Genomic DNA, 17,251 nt, shown 5'->3' with positions numbered 1-17,251 from the left:
CAAAGCAGTGCTGGGGATGCCAACTTACATCTTAGTGCCTGTTCAAAGCAATGCTGGGGATGCCAACTTACATCTCAGTGCCAGTCCAAAGCAGTGCTGAGGAAGTCAACTTACATCTCAGTGCCAGTCCAAAGCAGTACTGGGGAAGTCAACTTACATCTTAGTGCCTGTCCAAAGCAGTGCTGGGGATGCCAACTTACATCTTAGTGCCTGTCCAAAGCAATGCTGGGGATGCCAACTTACATCTCAGTGCCAGTCCAAAGCAGTGCTGGGGATGCTGGCTTTCATCTCAGTGCCAGTCCTGAGCAGTGCTAAGAATGCCAACTTGCATCTCAGTGCCAGTCCCAAGCAGTGTTAAGGGTGTATCTTTTATATGTTAATACTGAATTGAGCTCTTCGTAATGATAGTGATTATGGATGAGGATCGAGATTATGGATGAGGATCGTGATTATGGATGAGGATCGGGATTATGGATGAGGATCGTGGTTATGGATGATAGGGATTATGGATGATGATAGTGATTATGGATGATGATCGGGATCATGGATGAGGATCAGGATCATGGATGAGGATCGTGATTATGGATGATGATCGTGATTATGGATGAGGATCGTGATTATGGATGATGATCGGGATTATGGATGATGATCGGGATTATGGATGATGATCGTGATTATGGATGATGATCGGCATTATGGATGATGATAGTGATTTTGATTGGGAGGGAAGCACTGTAGGAATGATCTCTGTGAATAGTTATATCCAATCCATTATGTATCGGTCACAGACACCCATCCACGTTCATGCATGTTTTCACGCAACCCCATGCTGGAGAAAAGAAGAACCCCTAAACATCCCATCCAGCCGCTCTACATTTCCCCTGATAATGAGGAGGCCGGGGATACCCAAAGAAAGACATAATGGTCACCTAATCAGATGTTGCCCACCTGATGGGAAGCAACTTTAATAAACACATTCTTATCTGTACAGAGAAGTCTGGGGGCACCCCGTTTTTTCCCTGCCCCCCAATGAAGAGACAACCCTACCACTTCCTCCCTGCCCCCACAAAAGGGGCAACCCTACCACCGACCTCAATGACACCAGTGTTGAGCGTTGGCCAAAATTCAACCTCTGACAGACACATTCTAGTGATAATGGGGGAGCTGCCTCATTATTGCGGGCATACGCTGTGCGCTATTATCTGGCCACACACTGCTGCATGCTGCAGGTTGAAAACTGTGTACAGGAAAGAAGGAGATCCTATTCCAGAGCCAACTACACTTCTCCTGCTCAAAGACTGATTGGGGTAAACTGTTTTGATATCAAACACCTTCATATGGTCCTACAGCCCTATATAATCCTAAATCCCCCCACCCCCCTCCCCCCATGTCCGACCTTAAATAAGAAATAAAGGAGGCACTGAATGGATTTAAACTGCAATCGCTTAAAATAAGGCGCAGAACGTTTGTCTAAAAACCATCGCTGGGCAATCTTCTCTCTCAAAGATCTCCAAATGTCCACCAAGCTTGGTGGTTGTCACAGTTCTTCAAGAGCTGGAGGAGCCCCATGGTTGGTGTTTCTCCAAGAGCTAGAAGACCACCATGGTTGGTGGTTCTCCAAGAGCTGGAGGACCACCATGGTTGGTGTTTCTCGTGGTTCTTCAAGAGTTGGAGGACCACCATGGTTGGTAGTTCTCATAGTTCTTCAAGAGCAGAAGGACCACCATGGTTGGTGTTTCTCCAAGGGCTAGAGGACCACCATGGTTGGTAGTTCTCATAGTTCTTCAAGAGCTGGAGGACCACCATGGTTGGTAGTTCTCATAGTTCTTCAAGAGCTGGAGGACCACCATGGTTGGTGGTTCTCCAAGAGCTGGAGGACCACCATGGTTGGTGGTTCTCCAAGAGCTGGAGGACCACCATGGTTGGTGTTTCTCGTGGTTCTTCAAGAGCTGGAGGACCACCATGGTTGGTAGTTCTCAAAGTTCTTCAAGAGCTGGAGGACCACCATGGTTGGTGTTTCTCCAAAAGCTAGAGGACCGCCATGGTTGGTGGTTCTCCAAGAGCCGATGGACCACCATGGTTGGTGTTTCTTGTGGTTCTTCAAGCGCTGAAAGACCAATATGGTTGGTAGTTCTCAGTTCTTCAACAGCTGATGGACCACCATGGTTGGTAGTTCTCATAGTTCTTCAAGAGCTGGAGGACCACCATGGTTGGTGTTTCTCCAAGAGCTGGAGAACCCCCATGGTTGGTGTTTATCCAAGAGCTGGAGAACCACCATGGTTGGTAGTTCTCATGGTTTTTCAAGAGCTGGAGGACCACCAAGCTTGATGGAACTTGAGGTTCTTCAAGAGATGGAGGATTGCCTGACCGCCATCAAAAACCAGGACCCACCTGCAGCAAAATGAAAAACACGTAATTTGCTTAGCTGCAGATATTTTTTTTTCTAATTTCCAAAAACCATTTCTAAACATCTAAAGTCCACAAATTCTGCATTCACATCAGACAAAACTCTACACAATCTAACACCACCTCTCTCAACTACACAATGAATGAAAAAAAAAAAAACCCCCACCCCGTCCTTAAAGAACTGGAAAATCAGCTGTTTTTTTTGGAATCCAATCCCAAAACGACCGGCCGCGGATTTCATCCGTTGCTGTAGCGCAGGTTTTTCCGATCGCCATGAAGCCATAAACTCCTCCTTACCAAGATTTTTGGGTCAGACATACAGTGTGGAAGACAAGATGCTTGTGACATTCTTTGTCTTTGTTATTTTTTTTTTATATATATTTATAAAAAAAAAAAAAAAAAAATTATCTAAAAATAAAAAATAACAACATTCGTCATTCTAGTAAACATGGAAAAAAAAAATGAAAAAATCAGCTTGGACAAAACCAAGAGCAAAAAAAAAACGTCCAACGGTGAGCAAAAGTCTTTTGTACAATCAGAACGAGTTATTACATCAGAGCGTGCGCGACCGATCCCAAGGCTCTTCATCGCTGCTTCTTGAAACCGTTGGCCGGCACGCCACGGACAACACCTGCTCCCGAGGGGGGGGGGGGCGGGGCTCCTGACCGTTCCATGTGAGCACTCAACGTGCCGGTGCGTCCTTCAGTTTTTAATTTTTTTTTTTCATAAAACCCTGATATTAAAAAAAACAAAGTTACGTTAGCAATTGACAGTTGTCGAAGGCCAGTGCCGACGAGGAACATAACTTGAATGTAAAAAATTCCCAGGTCAGAATTACAACCAACCGAGCCCCGCGGGGGCGGGCCGAAGATCGTCTTTTTTTTGTCATGCCGGGAGCAGGAGGCCGTGTTAATGGAGCTAGTACTTAACCCTAATATTAAAAAATCCCGAGACGACGGTGTTAGAGGCTGTATTGGAAGAGTCTCTACGTGTTAATCCGTTACCCTCCCTATTCCGATCGACATGCACAACACATGTCTCTTTTAAAAAAGTTTTTTTTTTCGTGTGTGTTTTTGTTTTTACGCCCTCCTCGTTTTTATTTTATTTTTTTCTTTGATCAGTAGAACGATGGGGGTTGTTGTAGACAGGTTGTTGAGGCTGTTGGTCGGTTTCCGCGAGTCGTCAGAAGTACTCTCAGGATCGGAGGTCTCGCTGTCACGCACCGGTAATGCAAGCGATGAAGCCATTCAGTGTAACACATCCTCCGCTTCCAAGAAAAAACACTCAAGCGCGAACGCGTCAAACGATTCCACAAATCAAAAAAAATCAATCTTTGCGTTCCGATGTTTTTTTTTTTAAGCATCTTGCTCGCTTTTCAAGTATCCAGAAGACCTCGGAATTTACTCCTCACCCGAGCGTGTAACTTAGAGAGGGGTGTGTGTGTGTGGGGGGGGAAGGCGTAAGGAAGGCGTGGGGAAGGCGTTCCTCCAGGCGCGCCAAAGTCTTGGATCAGCAGGTCCATTCTGAGAGCTTTGTCCCCCTTTGGTTGGAAGGAGCCGGGCCGCGGTTTTTATGGAGCGTGAGACGTCGTGGGGGTGAGAAGATGGAGCCTCAGCGAGAAGTTGTGGGTTTTCCGTCGGGAAGGGGGGGTGGGGGGAACCAAACCTCAGCTGTTGGTGAAAGTCCTGCCCGGGGAGGAGTCGGGTCGGAAGTCGTATTTGCTCAGCGTGCTGGGGTAGTACGTCGTGGTGTAGACGTTGGTTTGCTGCAGCGGGTAAAAGTTGGTTCGGTCGTCTGGAAGCAAATTGTTCTTATTGAGAGTCTGTAAAATATAGAAAAAAGATAAAACAAATTTAGGAAAATTGTATTTCATCGGCACCTTCCCCTTTCCCCATCCATTGCCAGCGCCATAAACCGCCTTTTTTTTCACATTTCACCGCTCGCGATAATAAACCTTCCCGTCGCCGTTTATGACAATTGTTTTTTTTTCCCTCTTTGTTGCCGGAGGGATAAAATAATTGTTATACATATCGGCTGTTTCATTAGAGGAATAAACATTCTCGGCGGGATTTTCGCGGACGGCGTAAAACGCTACAAATTAATAACCCTTCTGGGGCCGTTTATCAAATCTTGTCGGCTTTTGGAAGGATGAGCTATTCATTAAACATAGATGAATCGCCGCTCTCGCCTTCGCTTTTTACTCGAATCTTCGGCAGATTATGGCTCTATACATCAAAAGCCGGTATATATATACATATATATATATATATATATATATACGACTCATCAATTTCTTTTGTAGCCGACGCCTCCCGCGTGATTCATGGTATTGAATGACAATGCCAAAGCAAAAAAATAAATAATAAAAAAAATAAAGATTTGAATTGTTTGCCAACCGACCGTTAAAAAACGATAAACAACAAATACGTTTGGAAATCTTTTGAGCGTGATAAAAGCCGACAAGATTAGCGCGGCGATGGTTTGATCCGGAGGGTAATCTTGCCGTCGCTCTGGGAGCCGGGGCGAGAATTTCCTCTCTCTCCATTCAAGGCGGCGTGGAAACGGGATTAATCACAATTTTCTTTTTTCGCAGCTCCCGGAGCAAAAGCGCGCCTTGAAAACGATACAATTTCACGCACCTCAGATCTCTCTTTTTTCAAACTAATGACTAACTAACGGCGTAATTAGAGACAGAAACTGGGCAGTTGAACGCAAGCTGAAATTTTATTTTTTTTCGCCGTTGCGCGGGAGAGAAAAGGCACATTTTTCTTGCGATGGTATTTTAATTATGGATTTCAGACGCCCTTTCCTGCGTGAAGAGTCGGTCGGCTCCTGATCAATTTGGCTCTATTTCTGAGTGTGATGAACGGGCCCCGGACACCTTCCCGACACCGCGTGTATTCTCTCCCCGTCTTGGTGGATCCACACGACTAATGTGCCGACGCCTCTCATTTACTTTAGGGACAAATCGAATTTAGAGGCGTTTAGCCAGATTCAGAAAGACTGGCTTAAGTTTGTGCGGGCGTAGCGTATCTCAGATACACTACGCCGCCGTAACTTAGAGAGGCAGGTACCGTATTCACAAAGAACTTGCGTCCTAAGTTACTGCGGCGTAGTGTAAATGGGCCGGCGTAAGCCTGCGTAATTCAAAGTAGGCTGGTAGTGGGCGTGTTGTATGGTAATGAATCGTGACCCCCACGGAAATGACGCGCCTAACGAACGGCGCATGCGCTGTCCGTGGATGTATCCCAGTGCGCATGCTCAAAATCACGTCGCAAATAGTCAATGCTTTCGACGTGAACGTAACCTACGCCCAGCCCTATTCACGTACGACTTACGCAAACGACCTGAAATTCGACGGTTGTTCCGACGTCCATACTTAACATTGGCTGCGCCATCTTTTTGGTGGTTTATCTTTACGCCTGTAAAATGCCTTACGTAAACGGCGTATCGGGCGCAAGTACGTTCGTGAATAGGCGTATCTTGCTCATTTGCATATTCTAGGCGTAAATCCACGTACACGCCCCTAGCGGCCAGCGTAAATATGCAGCTAAGATACGACGGGGTAGGAGACTTACGCCGGTCGTATCTTAGAAACATTTAAGCGTATCTCAGTTTGAGAATACGCTTAAAGATACGACGGCGCGGATTCGGACTTACGACGGCATATCTACTGAAACGCCGTCGTAAGTCTTACTGAATCTGGCTATTTGTATTTAAATTGGAAATGATTCTCATTCTCAGGACATCCAGATATCCCCCCCGCTGAACGAGTCCCCATCACCCCAAGGAGAGGCGTAACTAGAACCTTCAGGGCCCCGGTGCAGGAAATCATGAAGGAACCCCCCCCAACCCCCACCCCCTGGGCCCTGAACTTCCCACTGATTCCGGGGGTCCTTAACTCCCATCGTGGGACCCTTTATTATGGTCCCGCATCAGGCCACCTTCCTGCTGTGTTGGAGTCCCCCACACGGTGGTGGAACTTCTGCCAGAGCCCAGTTGCAAGTGCGACCCTGTCAGTATTTTTTTTTTGTGTTTTTTTACATTTATTACATTTTATTTATTATTAATAATTTTATTTATTTATTATCATTTATTTATTTTTATTTTATATATATATAATTTTTTTTACAATTTTTCATATAATATATATATAAAAAATTGTAAAAAAAAACAAAAAAAACTATTTATAAATAAAAATAAATAAATGATAATAAATAAATAAATAAAAAATAATATATATATATAATTATTTTTTAGGACCCCGTTGGGGAAACTTTGGTAAAATATCAAGGTTTTAAACTGATCCTCGTCTTCTGGGGTCCCTCGGCAGCTGTCTCAGCTCCTCCTTGCATCAGATGGCCCCCCCTGGGGGGACGACAGGTATCCTTTCCCACTTACGGGAGTCCCGGCCACAGCCGGTAAAATCAGCGCGCGCGGGTTCCTCCTCCCCCGGCCGCCGGGCCAGTAGGAGAGAGGAGCCTCACGCATGCACAGTAGGGTTCCCGGCGTGAAGCCGAAATGCTACACTGCCGGTTACCCTTACCCGCAATGGCGGCGGCAGCACCCGACAGCTGATGGAAACATCAGCTGCGGGTGCCGCCATCGCTGGACTCCGGGACAGGTAAGTGTCCTATTATAAAAAGCCAGCAGCTGCAGTATGTGTAGCTGCTGTTTTTTTAACCACTTAAGACCCGGGCCTTTAGGCAGCTAAAGGACCCGGCCAGTTTTTGTGATTCGGCACTGCGTCACTTTAACTGACAATTGCGCGGTCGTGCGACATGGCTCCCAAACAAAATTGGCGTCCTTTTTTTCCCACAAATAGAGCTTTCTTTTGGTGGTATTTGATCACCTCTTTTTATTTTGTGCGCTATAAACCAAAATAGAGTGAAAATTTTGAAAAAAATGCAATATTTTTTACTTTTTGCTATAATAAATGTCCCCCAAAAATATATAAAACATTTTTTTTCCTCAGTTTAGGCCGATACGTATTCTTCTACATATTTTTGGTAAAAAAAAAATCGCAAGAAGCGTTTATCGATTGGTTTGCGCAAAATTTATAGCGTTTACAAAATAGGGGATAGTTTTATTGCATTTTTATAAAAAAAAATGTTTTACTACTAATGGCGGCGATCAGCGTTTTTTTTTTTTTGTGACTGCGACATTATGGCGGACACTTCGGACAATTTTGACACATTTTTGGGACCATTGTCATTTTCACAGCAAAAAATTCTATAAAAATGCATTGTTTACTGTGAAAATGACAACTGCAGTTTGGGAGTTAGCCACAAGGGGGCGCAGAAGGGGTTAGGTGTGACCTCATTTGTGTTTCTAACTGTAGGGGGGTGTGGCTGTAGGTGTGACGTCATCGATTGTGATTCCCTATATCAGGGAACACACGATCGATGACGGCGCCACAGTGAAGAACAGGGAATGTGTGTTAACACACACCTCTCCCCCTGTTCTTCAGCTCCGGGGGGCGATCGCGAGACTCCAGCGCGATCGTGTCTGCGGGTCACGCGGTCATGGAGCTTCGGACCGGGTTGTGGGCGCGCGCCCGCGACCCACGGCTGGGCACTTAAAGAGGACGTACCTGTACGTGTTTGTGCCCAGCCGTGCCATTCTTCCGACGTATATGTGCAGGAGGCGGTCCTTAAGCGGTTAAAAAATAAATTTGGCCGCCATGTTTTCAGGTTTTGCTTTACTTTGCACATCTGCTTTATATCAGTATCAATGACAGTGTATTGATAAGAGCTATTCTATCTAAGGGAAGTTCCCAAAACATGGCCCGTTGGGGGTACTGGAGGACTGAGGTTGCTTTATAGCACTTTCAGCAGAGGTTGGGTTTTTGACACCTCGCAGAGTTCCCAGAAACACAGCGGCCAATCCCAGTCGCCCCCGCCCCCCCCGTTACTACCCAGAGGAGACAAAAAGGCCAGTTAGTCGCCAAGAACCTGGCGGTGTGGTTACCTGCTCTCCAGCTCCACTGACACATCTCCAGGACCGGAGTCCCCGTTATTAAGTGGGTCACCTCTGTCAGCTACAAGCAACAGGTCACAGTCACTACAATGGCATTAGTCACATGGCGACATGACAATGGCGCTTATGTATGAATGGCGATGGTTATATGCGCAATCCCCTCCTTACCGCATTCAACTCATCAGACGGGGGTGCCAGGGACAAATATGGATGCCAATATCTGCAATCTGGTTAGATCTTCCGGGGGAAGGGTCTCTGTAATCATCCTCCTATATAGAAGGCACCCAATGGGTCCACCAAACGTCTCCAAGAACCAAATGTTCCACCTAAAATTACCAGGCAAAGCCGAGGGCTGAAGGACTGACGAGAGATTTTCATTATTAGTTTCTCGCCCCAAGGGCAGGACAACCCAACAAAACCAATTTCGTAAATTTATATTTTGTTGATAATTTATGTCATCCTGTATTACCCAAAATGTATTATGTTCACTCATAATAAATACATTTTGGGTAATACAGGATGACATAAATTAGCAACAAAATATAAATTTACGAAATTGGTTTTGTTGGGTTGTCCTTACCTCAGGGCTAGAAACTAATAATGAAAATCTCTTGCAAGTTTCAAATCTTCATATAACTTCCAGAAGAAGTTCTGGGGCTGAGGGATCCTCTGTAGGGCTGAGTAGGGCTCTGTAGGGCTGAGGGCTCCTCTGTAGGGCTGAGGGCTCCTCTGTAGGGCTGAGGGCTCCTCTGTAGGGCTGAGGGCTCCTCTGTAGGGCTGAGGGCTCCTCTGTAGGGCTGAGGGATCCTCTGTAGGGCTGAGGGATCCTCTGTAGGGCTGAGGGCTCCTCTGTAGGGCTGAAGGCTCCTCTGTAGGGCTGAGGGCTCCTCTGTAGGGCTGAGGGCTCCTCTGTAGGGCTGAGGGCTCCTCTGTAGGGCTGAGGGCTCTTCTGTAGGGCTGAAGGCTCCTCTGTAGGGCTGAGGGCTCCTCTGTAGGGCTGAGGGCTCTTCTGTAGGGCTGAAGGCTCCTCTGTAGGGCTGAGGGCTCCTCTGTAGGGCTGAGGGCTCCTCTGTAGGGCTGAGTGCTCCTCTGTAGGGCTGAGGGCTCCTCTGTAGGGCTGAGGGCTCCTCTGTAGGGCTGAGGGCTCCTGTGTAGAAATGAAATGTCATCTCTGGAAGGGTTGGGTCGGTCCTTCAGCCCTCGGCTTTGCCTGGTAATTTTAGGTGGAACATTTGGTTCTTGGAGACGTTTGGTGGGTTTGGTGGACCCATTGGGTGCCTTCTATATAGGAAGAGGAGTACAGAGACCCTTCCCCCGGAAGATCTAACCAGATTGCAGATATTGGCATCCATATTTGTAGGACAAGAAACTTTCCTCAAAATCAGATTTTTTTGCTACATTTTTGACCCATTCAGCGCCCTCTAATTTGCTTTGCAAATTTCCATCACAAATATTATCTTTGGCAGGGCATTAATCAATGATTTAGCCAATTATAGAAAGAGATGTTTTCTACAGTGCCTTGTCATCTGAGGGGTGTTCATCAGGGGCGGACTGACAACTCATGGGGCCCCCGGGCAATAGGAGATTATGGGGCCCCCGGGCAATAGGAGATTATGGGGCCCCCGGGCAATAGGACAAAATGGGGGAACCCCGGGCAATAGGACATTAGGCCCCCGGGCAATAGGACATTATGGGGGCCCCCGGGCAATAGGACATTATGGGGCCCCCGGGCAATAGGACATTATGGGGACCCCGGGCAATAGGACATTATGGGGACCCCGGGCAATAGGACATCATGGGGCCCCCAAGCAATAGGAGAATATGGGGCCCCCAAGCAATAGGAGATTATGGGGCCCCCAAGCAATAGGAGATTATGGGGCCCCCAAGCAATAGGAGATTATGGGGCCCCCCAGGCAATAGGACATCATGGGGCCCCCGGCAATAGGAGATTATGGGGCCCCCGGGCAATAGGAGATTATGGGGCCCTCAGGCAATAGATTTATGGGGCCAAATAGTATATATACACACACAGATACAAACACGCAGTATACAAACACACACGCAGTATACAAACACACACGCAGTATACAAACACACACGCAGTATACAAACACACACACAGTATACACACACACACACACACACAGTATACACACACATACAGTATACACACACACAGTACACACACACACACAGTATACACACACACACACACACAGTATACACACACATACAGTATACACACACACAGTATACACACACACACACACACACAGTATACACACACACACACAGTATACACACACACACACACAGTATACACACACACACAGTACACACACACACACACACAGTACACACACACACACACACAGTATACACACACAGTATACACACACACACAGTACACACACAGTATACACACACACACACACACAGTACACACACACACAGTACACACACACACACACACAGTATACACACACACAGTATACACACACACACACACACACACAGTATACACACACACACACACACACACACAGTATACACACACACACACACACAGTATACATACACACACACACACACAATCACAGTATACACACACACACACACAGTATACACACACACACAGTATACACACACACACAGTATACACACACACACACACACACACAATATACACACACAGTATACACACACACAATATACACACACACACAGTACACACACACACACACACACAGTATACACACACACACACAGTATACACACACAGTATACACACACACACAGTACACACACACACACAGTATACACACACACACAGTACACACACACACAGTACACACACACACACACAGTACACACACACACACACAGTATACACACACACAGTATACACACACACACACACACAGTATACACACACACACACAGTATACACACACACACACACACACACACAGTATACACACACACACACACAGTATACACACACACACACACACAGTATACACACACACACACACACAGTATACATACACACACACACACACACACACACAATCACAGTATACACACACACACACACACAGTATACACACACACACACAATATACACACACAGTATACACACACACACAGTATACACACACACAGTATACACACACACACACACACAGTATACACACACACACACACACACAGTATACACACACACACACACACACAGTATACACACACACTGAAAAGGTAGGGCAGCTATAATCTTGGGATAAAAAAAAAGATTTTTACATACTGTCCCTGTTTTTACTGAGGCTGGCAACCCTGATGGGGCCCCCTAGTGGCATGGGGCCCTCGGGCAGTGACTGAGTGTCCGAATGGTCAGTCCGCCCCTGGTAAATTACTTTATGGGGAGTGTCTTGGCCCAGGTCTAATCAGGAATAGGCACAAAAGACTCACCGTATGGATTAGCCTGGCACCGTCTGGTGATGAGCCGCACTCAGACAGGGAGGGGGTGATGCAGGTGAGGTGAACCCCGATGACCACATGCAACCATGCACACTGAATAAACTGGAGTAGATACAGTGGGGGGCGGTGTTTTAGAAGGCTCCTCCCGCTCTCCCCTACCATCCTGGTCCTGAATATTTGTCCCTATATGGAATTTGTCCAGCATATCTCAGACCATTGCACATAGTTTCAGTGACCATCGCCACCTTTCAGGATGGAGCGCCAAACCCGCACCTTGTATGACCATGTCATTGGTGGTACTGTGACCTGGGCATGAGCCTCCCTCTCACATTCATACTAATACCTATGGAGGACATATGGCTCCTGTGTTCTCATTTATGTCTGAGACCTTCACGAAGCCCACTCGTCATGGTGATTCCGACACCCACCATCCAAGCACCTGCCAAGGGCGCCATTACTATCCGTTCCTGCTGTAATCCATCGCCAGAGACAGATTTCTCCCTAAATTATGGGATGAGGGCGCCAAACCAGATATAATTTCCATGGGTCGTCACAATGAGAATGTATTCATATACAGGTTAGGATGAGAAGACACTAAAGGAATTAAGAAGCCCTCCAAACCAATCAGCGCACAGCATAGTAAGGCCTTCTTAGACCTCTAGGACTATATTGTGCTACACACTGATTCAGGAGGAGGGCTTTTTGATTTTTACGTTCGTGGATCGCCGTAACTAGCTAATTTGCATACTCAACGCAGAATTCGACGGAAACGCCACCTAGCGGCCGGCGGAAAAATGCATCTACGATCCGACGGCGTACTAAGACGTACGCCTGTCGGATCGATCGGAGATGCAGTCGTATCTTGTTTTGTAGATACAAAACAAAGATACGACGCGGGAAATTTAAAATTACGTGGTGTATCACTAGATACGCCGGCGTAATTCTTTTGTGGATCTGCCCCAACGTATCTTTCCTCTTTCCTCGTACCGCCGTCTATGGTGGTCGGAGATCTCCTCGGGGGATCGGCAGTTCTGAACAGACGGAGCCCCTCGCTGCCTCTTTCAGAATTCGCAGCAAACGCCGCGTCACGCCCCCCCCCCCTCCCCCTGAGCCGTTCAATGTTTCTAAAACAGCTTCTTAAACAAGGAGACTTTATAAAAATAAATCAAAGGACGCCGATCAATACCCCGAACAGGAAGTGGCCGGGCTGATTTATCTCCGTGGCAGGTGAGGAAAAACCGATCATCAATTCTTGTCAACAAACCCGAGAAATAAGCAGAGCGGACGGCGAGGACAATCACTGCCTGACACCCCAGGAGAATTCCGAAGAAGATTAGGAAATGATGCCCAACCCCCCCCCCCCAATCCTACAGTAACCTGCAACGCACATCACGCATGCTCAGTAGAGCGAGGCCTCGGCTCCCATTCATTAATGGCGTTTGAAAAGACACCAATGGCATGCCAAAACGACATGCAGATGGCAACCCCCCTTTTGTATATATTTTTTATATATTTTTATTTTATTTTTTATTAAAGGGACAATTTTTTGATTTATTTTTTAGCGGTCCGGAGGTCTCCAGGGGCCCGGAGGCCCCCAGGGCCCCGGATGGCAACCCCCCTTTTTTTTTTTTTTTTTTTTTTATAAAAAAAAAATATATTTTTTAATATATTTTTATTTTATTTTTTATTAAAGGGCCATTTTTTTTTTATTTCAGAGGTCCAGAGGTCCCCAGGGACCTGTAGGGCCCCAGATGGAAACCCCCCTTATTTTTATTTATTTTTTATTTTAAAAAAAAATAATATTTTTTTAATATATTTTTATTTTTAAAGGGCCGTTTTTTTTTGTTTTTTTTTAGGGGTCCGGAGGTCCCCTGGGGCTCAGAGATCCCCAGGGCCCCGGATGGCAACCCCCCTTTCTTTTAATTTATTTTTATATATATATATATATACAGTGATGAAAATAAGTATTTGAACACCCTGCTATTTTGCAAGTTCTCCCACTTGGAAATCATGGAGGGGTCTGAAATTGTCATCGTAGGTGCATGTCCACTGTGAGAGACATAATCAAAAAAAAAATAAGTATTTGAACACCTGTCTATCAGCTAGAATTCTGACCCTCAAAGACCTGTTAGTCTGCCTTTAAAATGTCCACCTCCACTCCATTTATTATCCTAAATTAGATGCACCTGTTTGAGGTCATTAGCTGCATAAAGACACCTGTTCACCCCATACAATCAGTAAGAATCCAACTACTAACATGGCCAAGACCAAAGAGCTGTCCAAAGACACTAGAGACAAAATTGTACACCTCCACAAGGCTGGAAAGGGCTACGGGGAAATTGCCAAGCAGCTTGGTGAAAAAAGGTCCACTGTTGGAGCAATCATTAGAAAATGGAAGAAGCTAAACATGACTGTCAATCTCCCTCGGACTGGGGCTCCATGCAAAATCTCACCTCGTGGGGTCTCAATGATCCTAAGAAAGGTGAGAAATCAGCCCAGGACTACACGGGAGGAGCTGGTCAATGACCCGAAAAGAGCCGGGACCACCGTTTCCAAGGTTACTGTTGGTAATACACTAAGACGTCATGGTTTGAAATCATGCATGGCACGGAAGGTTCCCCTGCTTAAACCAGCACATGTCAAGGCCCGTCTTAAGTTTGCCAATGACCATTTGGATGATCCAGAGGAGTCATGGGAGAAAGTCATGTGGTCAGATGAGACCAAAATAGAACTTTTTGGTCATAATTCCACTAACCGTGTTTGGAGGAAGAAGAATGATGAGTACCATCCCAAGAACACCATCCCTACTGTGAAGCATGGGGGTGGTAGCATCATGCTTTGGGGGTGTTTTTCTGCACATGGGACAGGGCGACTGCACTGTATTAAGGAGAGGATGACCGGGGCCATGTATTGCGAGATTTTGGGCAACAACCTCCTTCCCTCAGTTAGAGCTTTGAAGATGGGTCGAGGCTGGGTCTTCCAACATGACAATGACCCGAAGCACACAGCCAGGATAACCAAGGAGTGGCTTCTGTAAGAAGCATATCAAGGTTCTGGCGTGGCCTAGCCAGTCTCCAGACGTAAACCCAATAGAGAATCTTTGGAGGGAGCTCAAACTCCGTGTTTCTCAGCGACAGCCCAGAAACCTGACTGATCTAGAGAAGATCTGTGTGGAGGAGTGGGCCAAAATCCCTCCTCCAGTGTGTGCAAACCTGGTGAAAAACTGCAAGAAACGTTTGACCTCTGTAATTGCAAACAAAGGCTACTGTACCAAATATTAACATTGATTTTCTCAGGTGTTCAAGTACTTATTTGCAGCTGTATCATACAAATAAATAGTTAAAAAAATCATACATTGTGATTTCTGGATTTTTTTTTTGGATTATGTCTCTCACAGTGGACATGCACCTACCATAACAATTTCAGACCCCTCCATGATTTCCAAGTGGGAGAACTTGCAAAATAGCAGGGTGTTCAAATACTTATTTTCATCACTGTACCTACATTATATTATATATATATATATAATTATTTATTTAAAAAAAAAAAAAATAAACCTATATTTTTCATATATATATATATATATTTTTATTAAAGGGCCCAGAGGTGCCCAGAGCCCCGGATGGCTACCCCCCATTTTTTATATATATTTTTCTTTATTTATTTCTTCTTCTCTTTGTAAAGGCCCCCCCCCCCCCCCCGCTTCTCGATTCGCGGCAGAACCCCCCCCCCCCCCGTTCTCAATTTCAGGCGGTAGCCCCCCCCCCCCCTGGTTCTCTGCTCCAGGGGGCCCATGCCTTAAGCTGTGTAAGGGGCCCCATAATTCCTGATGGCGGCCCTGACGACATCCGATATTACTGGATGAGAGACCACTTTAGCACTCTTTAAGTGATGCTGCGGCCTAATGAATTAGGGTCCTTACATAATCATTAATATCATTCTTTTCGATTCCTTATTTTCAGTACAGTAAAACAGTGTTTCCAGAAACACGCTTGTAATCCAAAGCACTTGTATATCAAAGCATTTTTTAAAGGGTATAAAAGAGAAGAGAGGCGCCTCTAAGTGTAGCAATAAGTTGCTAAATGTTGTCCCTTCATTACATGTAACCATATTGCTACACTTAGAGGCGCCTCTCTTCTCTTTTATACTCGGCTGTGACATGACGCTGCTCTTATATCAAGACATCGCTTGTATATCCAGGCAAAATGTATTAAAACATTTTGCTTGTCTTGCAAAACGCTCTCAAACCAAGTTACTCTCAAACCAAGGTTTTACTGTGTGTATCTTTTTGGGTCTTCCTTGAATTTTTATTTTATAAAATGAAGTTATCAATATTTTTTTATATATTTAAATCTTTCTATATCTTGATAATACCCTTTATGAACGCGGCAATTGTAATGCGCTGAAACATTATACATATCTTTATTTTCTAAATAACATTGGAATCTTCTTCTTCCTTTTTTTTCTTTCGTGAATTGACTTCTATTAGTCGCGCTCCTCATCAGATGGAGGCTTGGTGGTCTCTATTCTGTATCTGTATACAGCAGAACCCCGGATTACGAGGATAATCCGTTCCAGGAGAATGCTCGTAAATCAAAGCACTCGCATATCAAAGCGAGTTTCCCCATAGAGGTCAATGGAAAAGAAAATAATTTGTTCCGCATTGACTTCAATGGTATGCAATACCGCATGTGGCCAGAGGTGGGTGGGGGCGCCAGAGAGCCTCGGAAATGTCCGGAAAGGACCGAGGACACCTTGGCTGACCTCGGAAAACATTGGAACGGCTCGGAAACGGAGTATTTCCGTGTCTTTACAAGCTTTTCCTATCGTCTGCGATCGGCGCTATTCAGCGCTGTTTGGCTCCAGCCCCCCCCCCCACCTCAGGCAGAACGCGGTACTGCACACCGCTTTGGCCTGAATCAGAAAGGCCAGAGGACACCTAGGCTGACCTCAGCAAGGCTCGGAAACATAGTATTTTCGTGTTGTTCAGGGCATTTCCGAACGGCGCCGATGAGCTGCAATCGGCACTGTTCGGCTCTGGCGCCCCCCCAACGAACGCGGTACTGCACACCGCTTTGGCCTGAATCGGAAGCGACCAGAAAGGCCAGAGGACACCTAGGTTGACCTCAGCAAGGCTCTGAAACGTAGTATTTTCGGGTTGTTCCGGGCATTTCCGAACGGCGTGGATGGGCTGCAATCGGCGCCGTTCGGCTCTGGCGCCCCCCCCCACCAAACGCGGTACTGCACATCGTTTTGGCCTGAATCGGAAACGGCCAGAGAGGCCAGAGGACACCTTGGCTGACCTCAGCAAGGCTTGGAAACGTATTATTTCCGTGCCGTTCCAAGCATTTACGAACGGCGCAGCACATGGAGTGCGATCGGCGTGGCT

At 46.1% G+C, this 17,251-nt stretch overlaps 1 protein-coding gene across 3 annotated transcripts in view; it reads right to left on the bottom strand.

The window, feature by feature from the left end:
* Nucleotides 1–3,668: 3,668 nt before the first annotated feature.
* Nucleotides 3,669–17,251, bottom strand: part of SEMA5B (semaphorin 5B) — a 415,290-nt gene continuing 401,707 nt past the window's right edge. For 2 of the 3 annotated variants that reach the window (XM_040358292.1, XM_040358293.1), the window contains exon 23: nt 3,669–4,228. In XM_040358292.1, the coding sequence (XP_040214226.1) occupies nt 4,073–4,228 (156 nt within the window). In that variant the 3' untranslated portion in view covers nt 3,669–4,072. Of the gene's footprint in view, nt 4,229–8,376; nt 8,447–17,251 lie in introns of all 3 variants that reach the window. The other variant, XM_040358294.1, reaches the window with a different exon arrangement.

Source organism: Rana temporaria, chromosome 6, assembly GCF_905171775.1.
Source record: "Rana temporaria chromosome 6, aRanTem1.1, whole genome shotgun sequence".
NCBI classification, from domain to species: Eukaryota; Metazoa; Chordata; class Amphibia; order Anura; family Ranidae; genus Rana; species Rana temporaria.
Note: the sequence above shows the minus strand (reverse complement) of the source record. Positions and strands in the feature narration are given on the sequence as shown.